The sequence below is a fragment of the Betta splendens genome, chromosome 15 (assembly GCF_900634795.4).
Source record: "Betta splendens chromosome 15, fBetSpl5.4, whole genome shotgun sequence".
Lineage (NCBI taxonomy): Eukaryota > Metazoa > Chordata > Actinopteri > Anabantiformes > Osphronemidae > Betta > Betta splendens.
The window spans coordinates 9818395-9837282 of NC_040895.2; the positions used below are offsets into that span (position 1 = coordinate 9818395).

Genomic DNA, 18888 nt, shown 5'->3' on the forward strand with positions numbered 1-18888 from the left:
TGGCTGGCTTTGTTTTGACGCTAACTAAACTAAATTCAGATGAAATATCCACAGGTTCCGCTGCTGAAACAACAGCCAGAGTGACGGAGCGTTCGCCAACCTTGACGGGAACGTCCTTGAGGGCTTTCTTGTCTATTTCAGGCGCTCCCGCCAGTTACACTAATTTCTAAATAAATAAAAGTAAAACTCTGCATATTAAACTTCAGCTGCGCACAGAACCCTGTCAGAGAAATGGGTCAGAAGTGAAAAATATCCAGTCTTTTCTGATTCCCGTGTGCACACGTGTTGGGTTTCTTTTGCCGAGGAGCAGGCCGACCTGACAGCCCATTTATCTAATTGAGTTTCTGAAAAGATAAAGTGATCAGAAACATCTGTCTATAAATCTGTCAATGAATACGAAAGCGTAATGGATGCTTTACTGACACGCTGCTGCTCTGGTTTTCTCAGAATCCAATTTGAGAAAAAGGCGGAAAAAATAGCAAGATCAGATAAATTACAGTAATGGACCATGTGTCCGTGAGGTCATGGAACCGCGGTGAGGAGCAGCCAGTGTGACGGTACAGTAGAGCAGCATGTGTTAAACTTCATTCATTCTGGTGCATCACGTTCAAACAGTTCCCTGCTCATCCACCACTTGCCCGGTGCCAGCGTACTGTATATATCTTGCGTCCTGTCAACACCTCTGCTCTGTGGATTTTATTTTTGCAAACATTTGCCTGTAAATCCCGTGGCGTGAATTGTGACTGTTTACAATTGAATGTGACATTGGACGCGCGTCGCCAAGTGGGCCGGCTGCCGCACACTGACTTCAATCAAGTTGTGATTAGGTATTTTATTACCAGAGGGCAGAGTGAAATCAGCCGCACACTGGAGCATGAAACACCTCCCTCCATTATGGACTGATTATGGATCCTTTCAGGGACATGTGTTCAACATATAACAATTTGTAAAACATTTTGTCACTTGATTAAAGGACTGCTGACAACTGTAAACGTGTAAGTCAAATTAGGAAAGTTATGTCTCCAGACAAAGATATTGACATAGATTTTAGAAGTAGCTTTCCTCTAGTGCTAATTCAGACCCAGCGCCTCTGTTTGCTGCCTGTACAGCTGCTCAAAACATGCCTGCAGTCGGAGAGGTGAAAAATGGATTTCAAAATTAAAGGCACAAAAACTAAACTTTTCTTTTATCCCCAGGGTTCGGTACACAGAAAATTAATGGCATGATATTTTTGTAAACATGCTCAATAATACGCAAGTAGTCTGTACTTACCACGAGGACAATGACAAATGTAGTCATTTATCAGATCCATACACGAGCCTCCGTTCAGACAAGGCTGCGACCAGCAATCATTTGCATTCTCAGAACAGGTTCTTCCTGCAGCACGAGGAGACGCAGACAAATAAATAAGCTCCTTTAATATCACAGGGGATCCAGTCTAAAATATCCCTCCTCATAAGTCTCCCTGTCGCTGTGGAAATTAAATAATTATTGAACATTATTGTTTTTGCATGTGGGGAAAATATGACTACAACAACTTTCTTCGCCGGCTGAACGTGGGGCATGCGTCTGGTTATGCAACACTGGTGCCACAAAAGGCTGAAAAGTGAATTTGATTTCACGAGGCAGTTGATTACCTTCGATTCCACTGCTTCAAAAACGCGATTGGATGATTATACGTTGGGGCTCGTACGTATGCATAAACGGAGTGACCTCAATTTCACTACCCTCTGGGCAAGAGTTAGACATGAATTGATTTAGGTCTTTACTGACAAATTTAAAGCTCCACTAGGTCTGGCCTCTGGCGATATTTCAGACCTCTATGAGCCGGAGAGCTCATAGAGAGCTAACAGCCTGACATCCTCAGGCGCCGCTCTTCCATCTGCACCGCCGTCTACACCAAAGGTAATTGTACTTTTGCCACCGTGACCCCGCACACCGGCAAACTCTCTGTTAATCACGCTCTGTAAGATACTGATAATTAACAGAGGACTACCTACTACGACCTAAATATACTTTACAAAGTACACTGAGGACCACAGACTATGTGACGGATGTGGTACTGAGCCAGCTCCGTATGCCAGCCAATAATAATTAATTTACCAGCTAACACGGCACCGCGCTGCTTTTCAGCTTGGCCGTTCTCGTCACACATGGACAAGATTAACTAAGTGTTGCTGTCTGGTTATGGTGCAATCCACAATATGTTAATGGAAATATATTAATTAACTTAGCACATTGTGAATACAAAGTATCTTAAATGATATCACTTGAAATTGGGGGCCTCATTCTCTAGCGTGTTATCGTTGTATGAACTTCCTGTACTTCTCCTTCTTTGACATATTCAAGCACTAAAACCTCATATTCCTGTGGCCGCTCACACTAATGGCTGTAAACAGGCATCAGATGGTGTCATACCCTCGAACCCCAGGGGACAGTGGCACCGATAATCACTGATCAGGTCCACACAGGTGGCGCCGCCCGCGCAGGGGGAGCTGTTGCACTCGTTGGTTTCCAGTTCGCAGAGCGGCCCCTCGAACCCGGGCGCGCAGCGGCACGTGAAGTTGTGCCGCTGGTCCAGGCAGAGCCCGCGTTCGGAGCAGCGGTGGTCCAGGCAGTGATCCATGTCCTCCTCGCAGTGGACGCCCGCGTATCCGCTGGGACAGAGGCAGCTGAGAGCAAATTAAAGGGGATTTCTCCATACAGCACGGAGTGGGAGGAATTCCTCCCCCCCCCCCGGGGGGGAGAAACTGGTAAATGTCAGCGCAATAACTCACATTGCGCCGCTCCCGGACGATCAAGATCCCAACACTCACCTGTAGCCATCAATCTCATCCACACAAGTGGCTCCATTTTGACACCAGTGGCGAACGCAGTCGTTGACATTTACGCGACAGTGCTGACCGGTCCATCCACGTGCGCAGACGCACGTGTAGCCGGTGGCGCCGCTCAGCACGCAGCGTCCTCCGTTGGCGCACGGCTGTTGGAAAACAGAGAGCGAAAGCCGTCAGAGAGGAATAATCACGAAATGAGACACGCTGTTCCATGCGCTCAAGTAAAATAGACTCATCTCGCATGGTAATGTTCTGGTAAAAAAAAAAAACATAGCGGTTACTTTACAATGCGGCCTCTAATCATTTCTGCTCCTGGCTGTGTTAAATTGAGCTCCATCGCAGCCACATGCCACACTCATGAATACTGATTCCTGCTTTACACTAGAATCGCTCAGTATTCCATGAAGCATCTGCATCGTGTCTTACAAGACAAGATCAATGGTCATTGAGGGCTAAACCTCCCAGGAGCTCCCGGCTACAAAAAGATACGCCTACTAGCCGGTGCCTGCGCGTGTATATATAGTAGAGGGGCAAACAAAGGGGCAGGGGAAGAGCTGGCTTGTGGGTAGGTGTAGAACGCAGACATCATGTCATTTCTGTACAGCGGCCAACACAAGCCTCGCTACACTACGCAGCGAGTTATGGTGTCCGTCTGTCACGTGGAGGAGCTGCTCGGCCGCCGTAATTCCATAAAGACGGCGCGTGGTTGTAGCCATACATGAAGGGAGCGTGGCGCTAGTGTAAGTACAGACGTTGCGGCTCCCCTGTCGAGGTGCTCGTGCCAAAAGCCAAAGCCCCGACAGAGAGTGACTCCACTGAAGCTTTGCCTTTTAGCAGCACAAAATCTAAGCTCACTAAGAAAATGTGCTTCATATAAATTATCAGGAAACTAAATCTAATATAAAAAAAATCGCCTACAATAGTTGCTTAGTTGTTTACATTATAATATTTAGTTTTCAAAATCTATTTTTAGTTTATGAAGAGGAGCTACAAGAATACTTATTAGGGCAGAACATCTGTCACTGTCCAGGAACTCATTCAATAAGATAAAAGGATTTAAAGAAGTGACAAATGTGAAAGAAAAAGAGAGATTAAAGAAATGATGTATTTTAGCTGATGGGAGTTAAATTGTGTTACAAGCTCAGTCAAGACTTAAGGTGTGACTCATTTTGTACATTTAAAAGAGCGACGGAAATAGTATAATTATTGGGCACGAATTAGTGGAGCTGAGATACAGGACGTGAATCAGAGGGGATATGACGAATTTTGAATGCTGACAGTGAGCATGGCAATTATGACAAGTCACATGTACATGCAGTGTTGGAGGAGGGGGAAAAAGCCAAAAGTCCACAGCAAGGTCACACTGCTGGTGAACAGTGTTTTACAGGGACGCAGATGTGTGACTAAGGCTCGGCTCAAAACTCCACTCAGCTTCCTGTTCTGCTACTAGAGCTCACAAGCAGCGTGAACTACATTCTGAAACCATAATAATGTACCATGTTAAGGGTTCCAGCACCCGTATTTGAGTATTGATCATCATTTATCATCATCATTTTATCATTTACACAGTAACATTTCTAAATGCACATGTACTGTAAGCTGATTTGAGCAAACTTGTTTATGAGTTATCACATATGCTGCCAATCCTCCTATGAGTCCTTTGCTTATTTTTTATGCCTGTGTGTAACAAATGATTACGGATCAGGTTTAAAAACACCACAGTGTCATATATAGATTCACCATCCCATTACTCTGACAGTAACACAGGAGTCCAGCCGACTCGCTCATGTGCAGATTCAGAACGGCAGCTGAAGCGGTGGCTCCAAAGGCTTCTACCCACTTGGAGGCTCTGAGGGCACGGGACACGGCAGACATATTCAAGACCATCTGGGAGATCCAGGCACCGGGTCCCCGGTGGGCACGTGCTGCTCGGCAGGGCGCATGCGTCCACGTCCACTTCACAGTTCTCTCCCATGAAACCTGCAGGGGAAGATTCCACATGTTTATGCAGTTTAAATCGTATTTCTACTTTGTTTCTTTTAAAACAGAACGATTTCCTTCGGCATCCACTGAAGAACAACGCCGTCAGCGTTGAGCGACAGGTGGGAGTCGCCGCCTAGTTCCACGGTCCAGGCTATTCTCCTACGTTCCCTTCAGCACGACGGAGCGGACGGGGCTTGGGTTTACTGAGGTAACGGATGGGCTTCAGTAGCAAGGCTGCAAAGCCAGGCTGCGCCCTGTGGAATTTAGCTAGCACGGATCTGTGGCCACATCTAGTACCAGTTTACTCAGGGAGTTAGGGATTCATGATCAGGGATTACGGCGGCCTGCAAAGGCAGCTCCAGAGGCCGCGGCGAAGCGCGAGCGTCGACTGTGGATGAAGAGAAAAGACAGCGGCTTGTGTACAAAGAGTCAACGTCTAGCGGTTTTTCGCCCCACTCATGAGGCGTATCGATGTCACGCAGCACTCGACAGTGCTCCACGCGCGATCGTTTTCGCGGGTTTAGGAGCTCCACGTACGTAGTGTACGCAGGCTCGTCGGGGGATGGAGCGTGATAACTATTGCGCTTTGTGGGGGGTTTGGGGTGTGCTCCGCTGGGGGTGGGGGGCACAGAAACCAGATTAAATAATATGAACATTATTATCACTTATACAATATATATCATAAATCTGTCCACAAAATATTTAGAAATAAAACTAAATTATAGCTTATTTCGGCCACTCCGGTCAAATGACACCCCTCCTCCCATTTACTGCGTGGTTCTGTCCGTCCACCTGGATCCAATGAGCTGCTGAGCGAGGTACTCCGAGTCATATAAAAGATCGGTTCATATTGAACGAATCGTTGGCGAACTATATATCACTGTGAGGAAGTTAGATGATCATCAACGGTTAAAGCGGCGACGTTTTCGAAACTCGGCTATCAGAAACGGAAAGAAAGGTTTAATAAAGCAAAAAGAGAGCCGACAATAACTAACATCTTTAAAAGAAAGGCTTGTTCATTCACGGAGCTTACTCGCAGTCTAATGTTAGCGCTACTTTCATAGCCGAGACCAAGTGTGCTGCTACACAGTCAGCGAACAGAATAAAAAAGTCCACACAAGGCGTTCGTTTCTTGCATCATATTACATGTTGTAGGACATGAGCTGCTACTGTTTCTCCTATTGCTGAAGCTAGCTTAAAAACGGGGAAAATACGTCCAAGATGCGCTATTTTCTGAGAGCGCTCACTCGAACTACTTTCCAAGATCCAAGTGCAGAGCTCTCACTCTGACAGGTTCTTAAGGATCTAATAAGACTTTTACTTCTCACCTGAAAGGCTTCGTACTAATTCAATAGCGTATGATTTTCACTATTGAACGTGAAATTAATGTAATTTTGACTGAATACTGATACGTTGTCGTCAAAACAAATAGGTAGTCCTGCAGCTACTGTAGGTTCAAACTCACAACCTTGATATCACCACCATCACACTAACTGCACCAACATACTAAGATAATCAGTAGCCAGTAGCAGTAGTCTGTACTATTTCTAAATTGCAGGGCCCAACCTCCAATTTTTTTAATCGAGCCCATCACAGCTAGTGGTTGTGCATATAATTCAACTTTCAGGATGGGATGATCCCACTCTGTAACCCTGATGACCCCCCCTCCCCCCAGCCCAGCATCATCCCACAGAGACGCTCACACACGGGGATAATTACATCAGATCTGATGGGAAGGTGCGTCGGAAAAAAAGCCACCAGTCTGCACTTTGGTTGCCTAATGGGTCATTTTCCAAATTGGTGTTTGTGTGGGCTGAGCGCTGACATTTTTAAAAATAACTAATCAAAGAACAGACGCAGAGACTATCATTAAGCCTGACAGCACAGTCAAAGACGGTCTCGCTGTGACTCTGCTCAATATATTGTTATTTTTCTGTTAATAACAAAGGTAGACATGTTATACAACATCACCTTAATTGTGACTTGGGCCGGTTCGAACATGGAAAAAACAAAACAAAAAGGGTTTGCAAGTTTTTCATTGTGTCTTTAAAGGTTTCCTCCAGTGTCCTCCCTAAGTTCAAAGACATGCCAGTTAAGTGGACTGGAAAGGCTAAATTCCCTGTAGGTATGACTTTGTTTTCCTGTCTGTATGTTAGTCCTGAGATGGACTGCCAAGCTGTCCAGCAGGCAGCCCACGCCTCGCCCAGTGCATACTGGATGTGTCTGCAGAGCCCACAACCCCGAGCCGGTCCAGAGGTGCAGGAGCGGACAGATGTGCAAACAGAACCCTGCCGCAGTGTCTCAAGCTACGCACGCGGACGCCTCGGTGTGTGTGTGAGACGCGGCTCCATGAGATAACAAAGTCACCTCAAATAGTGACTCTAATGTACCTTGCTTCATGGTGTAATGAGGCGAACGCGGCACGACCCCGTGTGTCATTAACACTGCACTTGTCCTTTAAATGTTAAATTGAACAACAGTGAATACACACAATGTTCCATTGTCATCGGCGTCCCACAAGATCCGGATGATCTGCAGACAACAGCAGCTAAAAATAAGAGTGGCACAGTCTTGTGAGGAAAGGCATGAGCCTGCCCCCCTCCCCCCCCCCCCTCCATCCCTCCCCCTTCCACCCCCAGAGCTCCGCTGAGTGGTCTGTCAGTTTAAACTATGTGAGACACATTAAGCAATTACGGGAAAATTGCATTAACCCAAGTTTCATAACATAATATTTGCACAGTTTAGTCACATTATCGAGACCTGGCAATGAGCTTGGTGATTTCACTCAGCTGTCAATCACAGGGCAACGCGTAAATGACAGAGTGAAGCTGCCTTCTGCTCTGCACAACAGGCCTATTGTTATTGTTATCAGGCTTATTGTGAAAATTGCATTTACTGTACTATATATATTAAAGTGCTTTCATTACTATAGTAAGTGAAATGTTCATATTCGACTGTAAAATGTATAAATTAAACGAAGTTCAAAAAAGCATGCTGTAAGTGTAACTTCTTTAAAATGGTGCTGACATCCCTGCTTTAATTTCCTCAGACAGGATGTGTCACGGTCTGGGGATCCTGCTGGCAGAGACTAATCACTTTTGGTTTTAGTGCACACCGACATGGCCAGAGGGGCCCTGTCTGAGGATCTTAGGCCACGTTCACAGGATCCGAGCATAAAAGGTCTCACAGAACCGCTACCCATAGCGCTTTAATTGTGAAGCCGTGCTGTAGGTCTGGGCCCGGTCCAACGTGCAGTACCTCTAGGACACTGGCATTCATAGCGGCCCAGCAGGTCCGAGCATGTGCCATTGTGCTGACAGGGGCTGGAGTCACACTCGTTGATCTCAGTCTCACACTTTGTTCCTGAGAAAAAAAAAAGAGTTTAAGTTTACAGTAACTGCATCTTAATCTGTAGAAGAATAAGACGTGTGACACATATGTTGTGACACTTGTTGTATGTATATTTGACATGAAGCCAAGGCAAACATCTGGAATCAACACCTGCATCTCACAACACTTTCCTTTTTATGATGTTGTTGTATAAAGTAGTGTCATCACTGTTGTATCAATGCTACCAACACCATTAGTTTAGCATAAACCTGTTCGTCGTTTATTTCTGAAATATTTCATTGATACAGCAGGAAATGAGTAAGGAGCTTATTGTAAGGCTTCATCACTGAGTGGTTCAGGGTCTTGCATGATGACACATCACTAAGAGGAACCAGGATTAAACTGCTGAATTAAGCAGCAGAGCCACCTGCAACTTTAGGCACATTTCCTCCTGAGTAATAATAACGAGGTCAGTAACTACTTTACCAGGATGGTGTGTAGTCAGCTCCCAGTAAAGAAAAGACACATGTCAGAGTCCTGGTCGGACTCACTATCTTGTTAGGCGAACGGACACTTAGTAATGAGCTGTGTCGCAGCTGACGACGGCGGACGGGGCGAGCGATGTAGGCTGCTCCATAGATGTGTTTGGTGCTCAGCTGCTTCAGCACCTGCGAGTTTGGGCGCCGCGGCCGGGGTCTTCCGGTGCAGCTTATTAATTTAAAATGTCCCGTCATCAATAACATTGGAGCGGTGACACGCGGTGAAAGTCCCTTCTTGACAGAGGCGACCTGGCGCTACAGCCCCAAACGCTATGATTGATCATCTGCACCGCCGCCGCTACAGGTCATTATATGGAAAATATGCCATATTGTACAGCGCAGGAGCAAATTACACAAACTTCTGCTGAAGAAGAAGGAGGTGACGTTACAGCTACTGTTCATTATATATTTATACTAGAAAAATACATGATATGCTCATGTATATCAAAAGACTACAGTAAGATTTAACTATACTGTAAATCAGGTAACTGAATATTATTGATTTGTTCTTATTTGGGTAAACATGCTCTTGTGAATTTTGAAACTCATACCTGTATTTGCTTAAAGATAAGATTTTATACTGTACAATTCAAGTGGAACATCACCGATGGTTTCACATTTATTCTTTTATGCACAACTGGATCTCTGGAACAATCAAAACTTTTACAGCTTAAAGCAATTTCCTGCATGTCTAGTTCCCACGTTTGCTATTGTTATTCACACAATTAAAAGGAGAACCACTGTGAAGGAGATCGGCAAAATGAATGCCAACAATTGTTGTTCCGTGAAAAATAAAGCCTTCCAAAATGAAAACTGAACGCCGGAGCTTGAGTAATGTATCCAGAGTTATGATCTATGATGGAGTACCGTGGTGTTTCTGGCAAAGCTTGAAATTAAATTGGCCTTTCTGGGCTGCATGGCTCCAAATTCCAAAGCAAAAAAAAAAAAAAAATCCCAAGATGCCAGAAAATGATGAATTCTATCAGTCACTAAGACCTGCCATGGTGTAAGAGACAATTTTCCATTACTGAAGTGGCAACAGATTTGAGCTTTGAACGGGGGCGAAAAAAACCCCAGTTCATGTAGTGCTATGTAAGGACTTATGTGACTGACAGGTGAGCGTGTCAGGACTTAAGGCTACAGTAGATGGGGAAATACTCCACAGGCCGAAACCTGAGTGCACTGGAGAAGAAAGGAGAGAAATGACGTTCACTGCTTGTTTAAGCAATAAAATGGTGGAAGCATGATGTTTTGTAGCGTGAGTCCTATAGAGCATAAACAATGTTCAGCAAACATCTGTGCTGGTGTTTCCTGTCAAAAGCGATACGTAACAAAATGTACACAGGACCAGAGAAACGGAGGGACGAGCCCTGTGTAACAGCCACTGTTGCCTGCGTGTTCTCATCGATAGCTTCGGCCGCGTTGTGAGACGCCTGCTAATTAGAAAGCGGCTCGCCAGAGAACCTGGATTAAACGCAATCAGCAGCAGGACTTACAAATGTCAAGCAGGCGAGGCCACTCCAAAATAAACTTCACCGCGGGAAAAAGGAGCCGCAATCACTGCATGCGGGGACGTTACAGAAACGCACAATGATCATATCGGTTTCACTTTAAAGGCTCCTGTGTGAAGAACGGCCATTCAAGTTTTGCTGCAGATGAAATGTGCACACAATGTGTTTCATGTGAGCTTGTTGTTTTCCGCGAGGAGAAGTTGGCAGCGCAGAAGACATTTCATTTGCAGAGCTTTTTATAGCGCATGCATTTTTAATGGACACCTGCCATTTATACACAAACTATTTCCAGTGGCCATAGAATCCCTGTATTTATTCTAGCATGAGCCAAATTATGCACTTTTGATGGAAAACACAGGTTTCTCGTTTTTTTTTTTTTGTTGTTTTTTTGTTTATACACAGGCATTTTTCACCATCTGTCTAAAAATTACAAACAAAATGCAAAATGGAAACATTTATATTTCATGCTTGGCTTTTACCATGAGGTGTCTGTGTATCAGATGGATCAGATGCAAACTGCAAATCCACACTAAAGTGGAGAAATAGTGAGAAAACGCCGTTCCTCACCGGCTCTGTGTTATTGCAAAGCATTGCACATTGCACACACTGCACATTGCGAATACATGATGTTTATACTGTACCCGAATCTGTAAATCATAAAAAAAAAACTTCCCACAGGGTGGAAAAGTGATGCATGCGTTCAGATACACTGGCGAGAGAAATGCAACCGATCGCAGTGCAGAGTTGCACCTCACCTGTGAAGCCACTGGGGCACTTGCAGGTGAACTGTGGGGGAGATGACGGCTGGCTTGTTGTAACACACGTGGCTCCGTTCAAACAGCTGTTTGGTTTCATCACACAGGCGTCGTCTACGTACTGACAAAACTCTCCCGTCCACCCTGGGGCACAAACACACTGCGGGGAAAAATAAAGGATGATATTCAACTTCCAATATGCAGTACTGTACGTTATCGGAATATAAGCAGCATGATGAAAGGCTGAGTTTGCCTGATGGAGCGCGAAGAAAAGGTAAGAAAAAATAAAGTTTTCTACTGTATCTCATCAACAAAGAGTGGAAAGGTCACCTGGAGCCCAAACACCATCAATAACGAGGATGGGAGGGAATCAGGGCACATGTTGGAACAGCAGCAGTCACAAAGTGCTTTCATTGACACGGGCTTTGACTGACAGTGACAGACGGTCTCTATGAGCGCTGGAGCAAACTGACAGAGGCTGCAGCACTTACGCACGGTTCAAACTGTTGATAAGGACATTCAGGCCAATGCTGCAATAAAAATGTTGTCATGAATAGAGACATGTTTTATTCATATTCCCTTTTTAAAGCGGTTAGATAATAGCGAGGCTGATTTAAAGGCTGCGTGCTCCGGTCTTTGACCAAAAGGGACGTTCAACTGGTACCAGTGTCGTCTATAATTTATGTAGTTGTAGTAGTTCCGATGGGGAAACCAGTCATTTCCCGACTGTCAATGCGAGTTTGATGTGTGTCCTCTGAGCGCTAACATATTGAATTTGAAATGAAACACTGAAACGATGCGAGTGAAGTCAACACTTTAAAGCTTTAATTCGAGGAGATCGACAAAACTGGAACATTAACTGTCTGGAGCTGCAGCCAGTAAGTCGTGTGTGATCACGGCCATCATGCGTCCGCCGTCGTGTTCTGTCAGTTCAGCCTATACGCTGAAAAATGCTTCAGAATGTGATACTTCAGGATCAACACTCATCAAAATGATGGGAGCACATGCGTTTCGTTACTTATGAAATGTAAATATGTAAGTGTACACACGAGGTGATAATTAATCACCAATTTTCATTAATTAATTAATGTTTGGCCTCTCTTGTTTAAAACAAAATGGTGCTTAGTTGGCTTCAAAAAGCCACTATTCTAAATAAAGCACATTAATTGCATCACTGATATCTCTGCTTAGGAAAGTGTTCATCCTGTATCCTCCTCTGGAGCATTTCATCAAGACTGAAACACCGGAGTACTTACCTGATATCTGCCAACCACACTGAAGCACAGCCCCTCGTTTAGGCAGCTGATATTGAGCAGCCTGCAGTAGTCAATTATTCCCTCACAATTCTTCCCGGAAAACCCTCGCAGACATCTGTTGAGAGGAGGTCGGTGCTATTAAAATCAATTCACCCTGAGCCTGCAGCACTAAATAGCCATATTTTTTCTTTTATAAGATACAGGGGGCTTGTAATTTCCCTCCGACATGTTTGTGATATGGACCAGGGTGAAGGAGTGCGTTCAAATTCTTCTCTCAATCTTTTGGACCATGATTGATACACGACTGAAAACGCAGCAGGACAAGCTCATTATGAATCTGATTATATTAAAGCCTTGTTTTGAAACTCTTTATTCTAGTGGTTGTGCTGGCGAATATGAAAAAAACAAAAAAACAACATTATGCTCTACAATTGTATCAAATATTATGATACAATTCACATGGGCTCATATTAGTCCTCAGCTGTTTTGGGGGTTATGTAAATCCTGCAAAAATGTAAAACGCGAATAAAAGATCAATTTCTATTAACAGCGGGGGGGGGGGGGGCATGCGGTCGCCAGACATTTCAATCACCCACAAAAGGAGCGAGTGACCTCTACCCGATCCCCACGGAGCGCGCTTTCACCTGCAGACATAATCATTTCCCTTGGACACACAGGTGGCATTGTTGAGGCATGGTGATGAGCTGCACGGGTTCCGCTGTCCCCCGCATGCTGGGACCACATTACCATCTGCACACACGCATTCCGAGGCCTGCACACAGACGCACAACAAACCAGGTCATGTGTCAGCTTGGGAAATTACGCACTGATTGTAATAATGTAATAACCTCAGCAGTACGACAAGAAGCCCATTAAATATTATCTAAATTAATTAAGTTTTAGGTGCAAATGGTTAATACTTCTGTGAAAAAATAAAGCAGCCTTTATTTTGAAAAACATCCCCCGTAGCTTGTATCTGGATTCTTAGGTGGGCTGTGAAAATGCGTGAGCTACTTGGCACAGTGCAATGAACAAAACAAAGGTCAGACAAAGACAATTAGACCACTACTGGATTTCCTCTCGTGTCCTCCACAACATTAAAAACACCACTGTAAAATATACGACCACAATAACATTTCAGCGGAAAGGTGAAAATTGCAACAGGCGTCCAATTACTAAGAGCTTGAGAGTCATTTCAAAGTGGCACTTAAATGTGGGCTGGATCATTCAATCTAAACCCGCTTTCCCTTAGCTCATCTTCAGGAGGAAATATTAATTGCTGTTGCAGCCTTCAGAAGGAAGCCATTTGATCTTGCTTCAACACACTGTATTAATCTCCATGTGCCATTTCTTGTTTGTGTCCCCCTGAGATAAAACAAAGAGGCAAAATGGGATCCTCACATGCTGCCCCGCGGTGCAGTTGTGTTCCTGCTCCTGACATGCGTGCGACGCGCAGGCGGCGCCGACCCGGGAGTCGCAGCGCGGGCCCACGAATGGTTCTGGACAACGACAAAGCGATCCTTCGGGGCGTTCTTCACAGACGCCGCCATTTCTGCATGGATTTGGATCACAGGAGGCGTTGCTCTTCTCACAAGGCGGCCCTGAAAGACAGACGAGACAACAGTACCGCGCTCGGGTCAGACCGGGGCATCCGGAACCAGCTGCCCGGCCCGCGTTCATACAGATCAGAACAGGAAGTAACACGGGACGTGACAGACATGCCTTCACTGCACAGGAAGAGGGGGTGATTGAAGAGTCAATCGTGGACGCACATGCACATGCTTCAAACTGGTGCAAACTAACAAATAGCACCCAAACTCTCCTGTATGTTTATTCTGTGGCTTTGCACTTGCCAGGTTTTACTCATTTCATCCCAAACTGCCCAGATGTGTAGGAACTCTGCGAGCATCCCAAACAGCTCCGGGTCAGCTACAGTATAATTGGATGGTTTTCTCTACATATTCTCTATCAACAGGGGGTGTTTTTCCTGCTCGCTCGTTTATGCAGGACCGCCTCGACCCCAGGACGACAGGCTCCGTGCTGTTTGCAGTGCGCATCCATCCAGCCTGCGCCGCACACGGCATCGGTATCGATGCGAATATGGATCAGCGCCGGACTCGTCATGATACACAGCTATGCTCGCACTCTATGTAGAGGTTCCCACGTGTCTGACGAGGAGCTCTTCAAGAGAGAGGATTTCCTGGACCTAGTGCTCAAACTGAAAAGTCCACACAAGCAGCTTGTGTGGACTTTTCATCATCAGCAGAAGAAAGATCAGAGCAGGAGCAGCCTATTTTGGTGTGTGTGGTTTCCAGTCTACAGTCAGGCAGGAAGTGTAAACCTATTACTTAAATACACAAACGTCTGTGTCTCCATTTTCAAGGCTCAATTGAAAAAACTGCACATGCAATTTACATACACTATGTTTCCACACTAACTCCCACTCACGTGGACAAGGTTGTTTGTGCACCTTCCTTTAAAGAAAGGAATAAAATGACGGAAGTAATAATAAATAAAAGTGTGACCATCAAACTCAGCTGCAGCTACTTCTTTTAAAGCTGCGGTACCAGAACACGTTCACCGAGCAGTTCAACCAGAAACAAGGATAAAATTAGAGCGGATTCACAGCAGGTTCAAGGTGAATAAAACCCGATGTTATTCCCAAGCGAGGGTTTTGAGTTTTGTGTTCTTCACGAGGTGCCTACACATTTATCTTTCCTGTGACTCTTCCTTTGCATATTTCCTTTAATCCCCCTGCTGATACAAGCGCTCATGTCCCTGGGGCTCCTCGTAGCCTCCTCTGCGGGCATCAATCATACTTCGTGCAACTTCAACTGTTTGCCCACAGAGATGCAGATTCCATAAGCCGTCCACCAAAAGTTGCATCAAATCAAGCAAATGCATTTTAGGAACATTCCCATCGAGGACCTGGAAAATTACCAAATCACAGCAAGTCCATTTAGCTGACATCATTCATACTACGTATATAGGATCATTAAAAAAACCACAGCCACCAAATATACACTGATCGAATCAAACTGGTAACGAGGGTAATGACTGTCTATTCAGACCAAATTAAACTGGAGGAATTTCCTCTTACCACCAACAACACCGCGAAAAACAATTAACACCTCAGCACCACACGGAAATGACCCCATAAAGATGGTAATACCTCGCAACCAGTACCCTTGAGACGGAGCAGAGGAGATCCAAATCAAAAGAAAATCGCATTTGAAACATCCCACGAGTTGGTCTCATTATTCCGTGCGCATAGGCTTTGGCCTGCGAGGGCAGCCGGCGCTGGAGCAGCCGCTAACTTTCACTTGATTAATGAGTCAGCTGCAGCGGGGCGGTAGCGGAAGCGCCGGCTCCAGAACTCCCAAGAAGCTGATGGGGGCGGCCATGACTACACAAAAGCAACCCGGGGAGGCTGTTTACATTGGGGCGCAGAGCACAGGCTGATGGGATCATGCCAACATCAGGCACATGGGCAGAAAAAGGTTAAAAGTATTGAATTACAGGATGATATTACGTAAATGTCGTTCCAAAGTCTTTGGATAAACTACATGAAAAGGAATTCTGGCCTTAATCTGTTGTGGTAAAAGCAGATGCCAGACAGAGCTGGAAGTAACCTTGAAACCGCATCTCCCAAATAATAAGCTGAAAGCACGGGCCGCAGTCGAAAGGCAGAGCTGTGACACTTCACGCGTGCTGCCGGGACAAATTGTGCTCCAAACAGAACGATGAATCAAGGCGAGGAGCCACCTGGAGCTCCTACTCCAGAAAGTTCACCGCGGGTCTGTTTTTACAGCAGACACCGATATCCAGGGCAGCCGCGGGAGCGTCCGGGCCTTGTAACCCATTTGTGTGTGATACCCATTAACCTGACTGTATGTTACTGGAGCAAACGGGACTAATTACTTGAATAATGGGTGAAGTGGTGAGGTCTCATAAACAGGGCCTCCAAATCACCAGAGCCACCGGGCCTCCAGCGTCTGCTCCAGATCACAGCGTCACAGACGCCCTGCGTGAGCCGCTGTAAACCTTTGGTTAACAAATTACGACATGAGCTAAGAAGCTTTTTGTGAACAGCGGCGGTGGCGCGAGGTCATTTTTTATTTGAAGTCACTTAATATGTTATGAGGACAAATAGAACACGAAGTGGAAACAGGTTTGAGCCCCATAAGGAAACGGATCTTTTCAGGATGTACGGCCTTTGCAGTTTGCAGGCTGACCTTTCTGACGATAGTGGCCCCTTTGAGGCAAATGACATGGTTGTGCGTTGGGAAGCGAGGAGTGCGGTGCGTCCCATCTTTGTCTGCGTATGACTCCGCTATCGGGGATCGCGGCGGCTCGATAACCTCCGTTGCTACGGCGACGGACAATGCATTTAAAATTAAGCAACGCGCCGCTGAATAGAAGCTCCTCACCCGCGACGCCGCCGTCACACACGCAGCTGAAGGAGGCGGGCGACACTTGAACGCATCTGCCGTCCTCACAGAGGCGCTCACAGTTCTCCCTCCCGATGATTTCAGAGCAGTTTACCCCTAAAAGACAAGCAACACGCGGCGTTAAACATTTGATTGTTCTACGGTGGAATCGGGCTCAGACTCATCGAAGAGATTAGTGGCTTAGTCCTTACCTGTAAAATGAGGAGGACACAGGCATTTGTAGGTTCTGTGGCTTGGATCCGCGGATCCATTGCTCAAACAGACGCCTTTGTTGTCACAGGGGTTATCCAAACAGGCGTCAAACTTTTCACAGAACCTCCCGGAGCGGCCGCGGTGGCACCGGCAGCCGTACGCGGGCTCCCAGAGGCCCGCTCGACAAATACCCTCCCCCGAACAAAGTCGGAGCAGGGGCGAGGCCCGGCAGCGCTGCGCTTTGACCCACACGCTGAGGCGCAGGCCCAGCGCGCACAGCCGCGTGTCCCCGTCGTGCAGCGCGATGAAGTAATGGCGACCCGGCGAGAGCCGCCGGGCCTCCACCGCCTCCCCGTCTCCCAGGCTGCGGGGGAAGAGGAGGTCGCGGTCGCCGCGTCCGCCGGCGGAGCAGCGCTGGAAGGCGCCGTGGGACACGTTGAGGAGCCTGACGCCGTGGGGCCGGAGCGTGAGGTCCGCGGACATCAGCAGCCTGTCCCCGAGCTGCAGCTGCAGCGGGCACATCTGGGGGGGCCCGCGCGCCTCGCCCGCGCCCTCGGACCCCCAGCACTCGGAGGGGCTTCGGCAGATGTTCCCCGTGAGAGTCCAGTTCACGTGGACCGCGCGCGGCACGAGGTGCCACTCGGCAGAAGCCGGTCTGTCGCATGTGGTTTGGCAGCGGATGGGGTGAAGGGTCACAAAGGCAAGAGTCCAGTGAAACAAGGAGGCCGTCATGGTTCCACTCCTTCCTCCTTCTGAAGCTGGACCTGTTCGGACCTTCAAACCCAGCTGGTGTCACCTGAAGCAGACAGAAAATGCTTCAACATACAGTAAGTGATGAAAATAAAATAAAGTGTATAATGACATGCGGCGCCGCTGACCAGCGCGTGTCACAGCAGCCTCAGCCTCCGCAGCTTTCGACACAGAGTGACGGTGTCAGATAAAATATCGTCTCTCCCCGGCTGGCGCCTGATACCTCGGTGTCAGCCGGCGAGATGAGTTAAGGCAGATAGCATTGTCTTTTTCCCCGCAGGCCCCGCTTTCATACGCGCGCACCAGATAAAACAACAAAGCGGAGGAGCCTCCGTGCAAGAGGCAAAAAAAAACCTGTGCTCCTTGATCAGCTCACAAGGGCTGATATGAATAACTGCATGGCGATAAGTAATAAAACGCTGAATATGGAACACCAATATCAATGGGGGGGGGGGGTGATAAAGCGAATGAGATTGCAAGAATTGTTATGAGGTCTGCGCAGGCACACAGAAGACCTCAATTACTGTACAGCAGATGAGGTGGCTATTGTGTGGGGCTGAATAAGTCCTAAAGCCGTCGGCCTGTTTCTCAAATGAAGAGAATGAAACCAGGAATGTAATAAAGAGGACGGTGTGCGTAATTAGTGCAACATATTCATTATTAGCCGGATAAATGGCAGCAGGGGTAACTTTCTCCATGTGTGGTGGGTGATATGAAAGCAAATGTGAATGAGTCCAGGTTTAGATGACACACACACACACAGTAGTGACAAACGTCCACTGTGCATTTCGGGTACCACACCCAGCGACAGCGGCTTCTACTTTCCATGATAAACTGGAGAGTTTGAATTTTCCCATTTTTTTTCAGCCTCACTCATCAACAATAACAGGACCCGGGTCACCGCAGCAGCCTTGTAATCCAGGAGCGAGAGAGACAGCGCGGCTCAAACGAGAACCATCTTATATCATCCTGCAAATGACAGCAAACTGACAATGTCAGCTGGCAGCGTGCGTAACAGATCAATGCGAGAGCGGGAAGAAAGGCAGGGGCATGTAGTGTACTGTCAATTTTCCAATTTCCACAGAAATTCTGCAGGGCTGCAACGAGCCCGCGATCCCCGGTGGTGGAGGCTTCAGCCGATACATTTGATCCCAATGCTAAATTTTGACAATTACGTCTAATGAACTGTTGCTAATTTGGTTTGGTTCAATTTAAAGTGAGATATTTAGAGGCTGTCTCAACAATCTGCATGATGAATTCAGTTCAGGCCATAAAGCGCATTAATCC

At 46.6% G+C, this 18888-nt stretch overlaps 1 protein-coding gene across 9 annotated transcripts in view; it reads right to left on the reverse strand.

Moving 5' to 3' along the window:
* eys (eyes shut homolog) overlaps positions 1 to 18888 on the reverse strand; it is a 183533-nt gene that overhangs the window by 81330 nt on the left and 83315 nt on the right. For 7 of the 9 annotated variants that reach the window (XM_055502293.1, XM_055502292.1, XM_029175210.3 and 4 more), the window contains 11 exons: positions 16851 to 17647; positions 16639 to 16755; positions 13610 to 13809; positions 12853 to 12980; positions 12209 to 12323; positions 10953 to 11112; positions 8076 to 8180; positions 4675 to 4814; positions 2817 to 2980; positions 2419 to 2672; positions 1273 to 1377 (listed from right to left, as the gene is read on the reverse strand). In XM_055502293.1, coding sequence (XP_055358268.1) covers positions 1273 to 1377; positions 2419 to 2672; positions 2817 to 2980; positions 4675 to 4814; positions 8076 to 8180; positions 10953 to 11112; positions 12209 to 12323; positions 12853 to 12980; positions 13610 to 13809; positions 16639 to 16755; positions 16851 to 17583 — 2221 coding nt within the window. In that variant the 5' untranslated portion in view covers positions 17584 to 17647. Of the gene's footprint in view, positions 1 to 1272; positions 1378 to 2418; positions 2673 to 2816; positions 2981 to 4574; positions 4815 to 5850; positions 5973 to 8075; positions 8181 to 10952; positions 11113 to 12208; positions 12324 to 12852; positions 12981 to 13609; positions 13810 to 16638; positions 16756 to 16850; positions 17648 to 18888 lie in introns of those variants that run through there. The other 2 variants (XM_029175211.2, XM_055502297.1) reach the window with 2 other exon arrangements.